Source organism: Castanea sativa, chromosome 1 (genome assembly GCF_040712315.1).
Source record: "Castanea sativa cultivar Marrone di Chiusa Pesio chromosome 1, ASM4071231v1".
NCBI classification, from domain to species: domain Eukaryota; kingdom Viridiplantae; phylum Streptophyta; class Magnoliopsida; order Fagales; family Fagaceae; genus Castanea; species Castanea sativa.
The window spans coordinates 65,177,182-65,184,047 of NC_134013.1; the positions used below are offsets into that span (position 1 = coordinate 65,177,182).

Below are 6,866 nucleotides of genomic sequence, written 5' to 3' on the forward strand. Positions count from 1 at the left end.
CATCCTTTTCGTAAGAGAAGGTTTCGTTAAGGGGAGTCCTGGACCTTGGACTGTAACTGCTTCCCCGGGACCCCCTTGAGGAAGGATTGGATGGGGGTGAAGCCTGCCTTCGTCTGACACGACATAGCTTTTTCTTAAGGTGGTCAATCTCCCTCTGCATGGCCTTGGCATCATCCTCATGGGTGGCACTGCTTCCACCACGCAAATGGCTTGCATCAGGGTATACGGTATGCACGCTTCCCTTTCGATCCCTCCGACGCTCAAAACGCTCAAAATGATCTTCGCGCTGGGACTCCTGAGATTCTGCATGATGCGAACCTAAGCCTGCCATGATGTTCCAATTCCTTCAACACTAGATTCCCACAGACGACACCAATTATAAGTGCACAATTTGTACCCGGGCCCAAACGAGTGATGGGCTCAGGCCCAAAGAGCCTTATGCAATGAAATTTGTAGAGTATGGGTTTGAAACCTAGGTTAGGGATATTGGAAAGTTTGATAAACAGGCTAGAATGCCGCAGTATGCAAGTAATAGATGAATATGACAAAAAACCCTCCTCGGACGTAGGCCGAGGACAATTTGTATAGCCTTTCTTTCTCTACGCAAAAGATTACAATTTTTAGCTTTCAAAAAAGATCCCCTTCTTCTTCCCTTTCTCGTCTTCTTATATCCTTCTTCTTCTTCCATGTTTCATCCACGTGTAACACAGATCTTTCTCCTAGATACTTGTCTCATCCACCATCTTCTTAAAGTTTTCAAATCATAGCTGAAAGGTTGAATACCACTGTTCAGAGGTCATTTCCCCATTAATGCGGCCAGGGAGGCAGATGCAGGGCCTTTAATGCAATGGTAGCAGCTTTTTCCTTAGATATTTCTCCCACGTTCCTGCTTCTACTGGGTACTTGAATCACGTCTTTACCCAACAGACCTTCCAGAATTCAGTCTCTAAGCCCTTTAGCAAGTCCCATGGCCTTTACTGGGCTTGTCCGAAGAGATGCTCCACCTCGGACTACTCCTCGGACCATTATAGTGCGGACTAACTTGTGGGCCCAGAAGATTCTGATTGAACAGACTTATACCAACTAACCATGCCCAAGGCCCATACGTGCCTTTAAGCATTTTTAAAGCATTTTTACCCCCCACAATATATATATATATATATATATATATATATATATATATATATATATATATATATATATACATATATATTTTTTCAATAATTTCTAAACAGTGAATTATTTGATTCTTTAATATTTTTTGGTCTTTCAGAAGTTTTAATATATGAATTTTTGAGTTATGTTTGTGCAGTATTTGAAACTATCTGACAAATTTTTTGTAAGTCATTGCATGTTCAAGCAATGGCTTCTTCATCAAATTGTAACACAAATTGAAGTCACACAAGAGCAAATCGTACAATGGTGTAGTTTCTCAAATTTTTTATAACATTATTTTAGTTTACCTCACAAATAGATAGGTTCTCGTGCATAGTACGAGTTAGCGACTAGTTAATATTAAAAGTATTATTTCATATATTTTCCCTATAGTGAGTTCATGTCTTTTGGCCTTACTTTGCCATGCATTAATAGCTTCTATATATTTGATAAATAAAACAAGTTTTGGGCTTGACTGCCTTCTCTTTCGAATCAAAGTTGATTGGGCCAATTCTTATTTTGTTTGGACTTACTAAAATCAACTCCAACAAAAGTTTATTTAATTTTCCTTTAAATTAATTAAGTGAAGACTTCAAGTAAATCACTGTGAAATTTGCAACTAGGAGATTTTTCTCTTTATCCATTGAAAATGAGAATTTAAAGCAGTCCACACGAATCGCAATTCTCACGATCAAAAATAAGAATTATAAGAAATAATGATATATATCTTATAGATAGTAAGTTTTATAATAAATTTTAAAATTTGTCCATAATTTTTTTATTTGAAGATATTTTGAAAATCTATGAAATAAAATATAATTTATGGAAAATAAATTAAAAGAATTTTTAGACATTCAAGAATTATCTTCTTTTTCATTTTTTTTTTTTACTCCAACATCAAAGAAGAGAGATGTGGCAACCTAATAGAGGGAGAAATTAGCAATAAATACTTCTCACACACTTAACTTTGTACAATTTTAATTTTGTCCTTAATTTTTTTTCTTTCTAAAAGTAGAAAAAAGTGCATTATATCACTTATATTAATAGAAAAAAATGTTTTCCGGAAAAAAGAAAAAGAATATCATATGTTATACGCCACAGGCAGGATTAAACTATAAACCTTCAATATAAAAGACTGACACTCTACCACTAAGTTAAAAGTTATTGGGGCAAACGCAGATGATGCTTTTGCGGAACCAAAATTTTTTTTTTTCTTTTTAAATTAGCCTTTTCTGTACTAAATGTGTAGCTTCTTAAGGTCATATTCGATTCAACCTCCGTGGCAAAATACCAAATCAAGAAAAAAAATTGTTTTTGAAAGGAATGAAAAGATATGGAAGCAGTGTCATCAATTTGTCATGCAAAGAAAACACTCCATTGGTTTTTATAATCGGAGTATAGTTTACTGTATAATAGTCTTCAATATAAGTACATAATCATTGAATATTATTGCAACACACATAACTTTTATTTATTCCTTCAAATAGGATACATAAGCCGCTAGAAAGTGGCAACTGAGAGGACATCTCACACTTAACTCTTTTACATATAAAAGATGAAAGAAGAAAAAAATAAATAAATAAATAAAACACACATCATTAGCTGCTATAGTAATTAAGGAAAAGGCTAGTAGGTTTAAGTATTAGTAGTTAGTGCAAGTAAGCTTGGGACAATGCCTTCATCGTGGCAGCAGAGGAACGAGGTGTATTTCTCCATGTAATGGTGACACTCAGGACACTTCATGCTTTCTGGGATTTTTCCAGCATAGTGTGAGAACTCAAAGCGGCTACAAGGGTGAGAATTACCACGAAGCGTGGCAACATAGTTTTGAAAAGCAACGTCAAAACCCTGCAGTGGCACATTTTCTTTCCATTGATCATACTCAAACAAGGCAGACCAGAGAATGTTTCCATGCTCATTAACCAACACACTAGACCCTCTGCTAAGCACAGCCCATGTACCCTCTCTGTCAAAGCTAAGCACCCTCTTGATTTGTTGCATCACAAGGTCGTGTTCCTCATCCTTGCCTAGCTGAATCTTTGAGAACAGCATGCTCTCAAGCCTGGTCCAAAAGAACCATATTGTGGCTGGGTCTTGCCAGCAGGTACTGAGTTTTTCCTGTACAATGTTCGCTATCACTCGCTTTACTTGCTCCTTTTTTGTGGCTTTTCCTACGTACACCATCTCTAAGGGTATGCGTACAGCCGCTGCAATTGCTTTCGCTTCCTTTGTAAATTTCCGAATCCACTCCATGTCATCCCCTCCGTACACGAAAATGTATTTTCCATCTTTAATCTGTTCAATGAAAAAGAGGGAAATGTGAATTACTATGATAAATCCTTATAATTTAATTATCTCATCATTATTCTAACATTTTTTTTTTCTTAAAAGAGTGTTTGCGCACAAACACAAATGCATATATATAATTACCCAGTTCAATATGGTTGCGTCAATACCATCCACCAGTAGCTCAAGCCTCCAAGCCTCTTCTCTCCAAAGAGTTTCTTCTTTCAAGGTAGTGAAAGGGAAAGCATGGCTCCCCCAAATCCACATCATGTGAATTGCATTGGGGGAAACCACTCTCCCTTGAGGGTCTAGGACTACAAGAATGGGTTTGTTCCTGAAGTTCCACTCCTCCCTGATGAACTTGATTGATGCCTTCGATATTATGGAAGGGTGGTACACTGAGTACCATGTCATTGGATTCTGCAGCTCCTCAAAATGTCTTTGCCTGGCATCAGTCAATTGATCCACAATGGGGATCCATACAACCTCATATGGACTTTGAAGCCTCATATCAAGGTTCCTGGACTCGTTATAACTCTGTTCAAGAACCGACAACTCATCTTGGGTGATATCTAGATTTGAAATGAGCAATAGCACATTCTTCCTCCTAAGAACATCAAGGTTAACCTGGTTTTACCAAAATGAAACAATCAAATATAGATAATCATATAACTAATTATATTATCACAACTTAAAAATTAAGACCAAGTATATATATATGCTATATGTTGATAGTAGAAATTGTAATGTCGATAATTGTGCAACAGTAATGATAATGATATGTGTTAGAAGAGCCGACCCTTTTCTTTGTGGTACCATCAACAAGTGCCAACACATCATCCCTAGGGCAAATCAAAGCCTTGAGAACTCTCATGTTGTCAATGTGGATCATTTTGAAGAGTTCGACAAGCATTTTATAAGATTCAACATCCCTCCTCTCCTCTGCATTGAATAGGAGAATTTCAGTGTCTATGAGTGGTATCTTATGTAACGGAAATATATCGAGTCCATGTATGTGCAAAGAGTGTTGTACCAATTGTATGCAATTGTATAAGATACTTTTATGTATTCATTTTTTATATATGGCATTGCATGTTATATAACGCAGGATAAAACTGGCTTACCAATGTATCGAACGCATTCTTCCATCTTCTTCTTAAGATGTTCAAGTATGGTTTTGAGCTTGTGAGTCAGGGTGGATAGCTCCCATGCTTCTGAGGTGGATAACGCAAACCTGCAATCAATATCCATTTTGCATTGTTAATATTAAATGCCTTTCTTTCTTTTTTTGCTGAGAATGTTAAATGCCTTACAAACATTCTAGTATTTACACTACTGATAAAACAATTTAGATCTTTCTTTTTATTAGTGTGTACAAAAAAATTCAAGAAATGCTTAACAAACCTTTTATGGGCCATACTGTATCTAAATTTAAAGATTGCATGAGAATAATTGTAAATTGGGATGGAGAGGAAAACGACATACTCGTAACCAATGGTAGTGAAACTAGAAATCTGAGTTGCGCAGGCCACAATGCTCCTGATAGTCCAATACACGGCAGTTGGAATATGGGTCATGGCTGAGGCTAATGCTGGTACGTCCGTTGTGATATAAATGGATGGTAGATCTCTAAACTCAATGACACACCAAGTCACTTCTAATATGGTCCTGATTAGATCATTAAGTGCATCGAACCGGGGTTTCAGTGGGATTGCGTGCTCAATGATGCCAGGCACTTGTTTCAGGATTGCCATTGCCTTGGCAAGTTGGTTTGTCGAGTAAATCTGTGCAAGAAGCCAGAATTCTCCATAGTTCAATCCAAATGCCGCTAGGGCCAACACCAACTTTGCGTCCCATCCATAGTGCGATACCATGTTAAATATTGCCACTGTGGTTTGGTGTGCATCTGTGCTACCCAAAGCCTTGTATTGAAGCTGAAAAAAAATTAAAAAAATAAACTTTTAATTTTTTTTTTTTTTTATAATCAAAAGATTCTAATTTCTATTTTAATGTTGATGTAAATATAGATGGGACAAGATTTTGTAATCGTGATTTGTTATAACCTCGCAAGCAATTCGGTCAATGGTATATGACAGAGCTTCCAGCATGGCAAGAAAACTGGTATGGTGGGTCTTGTCATCAAAGCCTGGATCAAGGTATGTTTGGGAACCCTGTACAAAAACACAAGCAATAATTAGAAAATGAAAACAAAGAACATAGAACTGGATGCTTTCAATTCAAATAAATTACATATATACATTTCCAACCAAAAATTACTTGTATATATATCTGCTGCATCATGTTTGATGGTGTAAACCCGCATACATATAAACTTACAGATGAATGTGATGAGTTTATAAAAATATGATTGGATTAACTTAAATAATATAATAAATGAATATTTGAATTTTCTTTTTTATTGATGACACTTTAGTTTATACCGTTGTTAAGAGGGTGTCTGGAGTGAGAGTGGCACGTCTAAGAATGTCTTCAACAAGATGAAGAAGGGGTTTGACATCAACGTCTCGGCCATCTGGAGCATGGGATCCCAGAATATGACTGACTAGAACACTGTCATCAGACAATGTAAGCATGCTTCGGTCACCTCTGATCAGTTGGTTCATAGCATTAGGTGCCAGCTTACTGAGCAGGCTGGATGGCTGCAAAGAACCCAGTGGGTTGGGTTGGTGCCATGTGGCTCCAAGGTTGGTTTGTGGGTTTGGCTGCTGATAAGGAACAGGGCTGGTTTGTTGGTTGGATGGCTGAAATGAAACTTGTTTGGTTTGTGGGTTTGGTTGCTGTACTGCACCATAATTGGTTTGCGGGTTTTGTTGCTGCAATGAACCATAATTGGTTTGTGGGTTTGGTTGCTGCACTGCACCATAACCATAATTGGTTTGTGGGTTGGGTTGCTGGTATGTACCAGCTGGGTTGCTGGTTTGCTGCAGAGAACCCAAGTTGGAGGTTGGCTGCAAAGGACCCAATTGTTGGCCAGGTTGCAACAATTGATTAGCTTGTAATAGCACATTGCTAGCTTGGCTTGGTTGCTGGGCAGGAGTGGTGGCATTTGGTTTCTGCTGAGGACCAGTTACTGCCTTGGTATCCATGTTTCAGAAAAAAAAACAACAACAAAGCAAAAGAAGGTTGGAAACTCTTGGATAACGGTAAAGGGAGAGAAGATTGCTTGTGTGTTTGATATCAGTTTTGGCTGGCCTTTATATAACCATGAGTAAAGGAATAAAGCGCAGCTAGCTGCATCAACTTCCTTGCTTCCATTGCGGTTAAAGCTAAACGTTATGTGGAAGTTTTAGCTCCTGTGGTCCCAAGTTGTCGCACCTTCATTTATCTTGATCCTGAATTAGCGACATTAAAAAAGTAGGAACCAAATCTGGATCCAGACCATTTTGGGTTCAGGACAATTTTAC

General features: G+C 37.6%; 1 protein-coding gene across 1 annotated transcript; it reads right to left on the reverse strand.

The window, feature by feature from the left end:
• Positions 1-2,532: 2,532 nt before the first annotated feature.
• On the reverse strand, positions 2,533-6,631 carry LOC142642151 (protein SIEVE ELEMENT OCCLUSION B-like). Its single transcript, XM_075816509.1, has 7 exons — positions 5,883-6,631; positions 5,505-5,612; positions 4,927-5,375; positions 4,566-4,675; positions 4,241-4,383; positions 3,586-4,068; positions 2,533-3,450 (listed from the first exon to the last, which is right to left on the reverse strand). The coding sequence occupies exons 1-7, from the start codon at positions 6,546-6,548 to the stop codon at positions 2,791-2,793; spliced, it is 2,619 nt and encodes an 872-aa protein (XP_075672624.1). The 5' UTR covers positions 6,549-6,631; the 3' UTR covers positions 2,533-2,790.
• Positions 6,632-6,866: the final 235 nt, after the last annotated feature.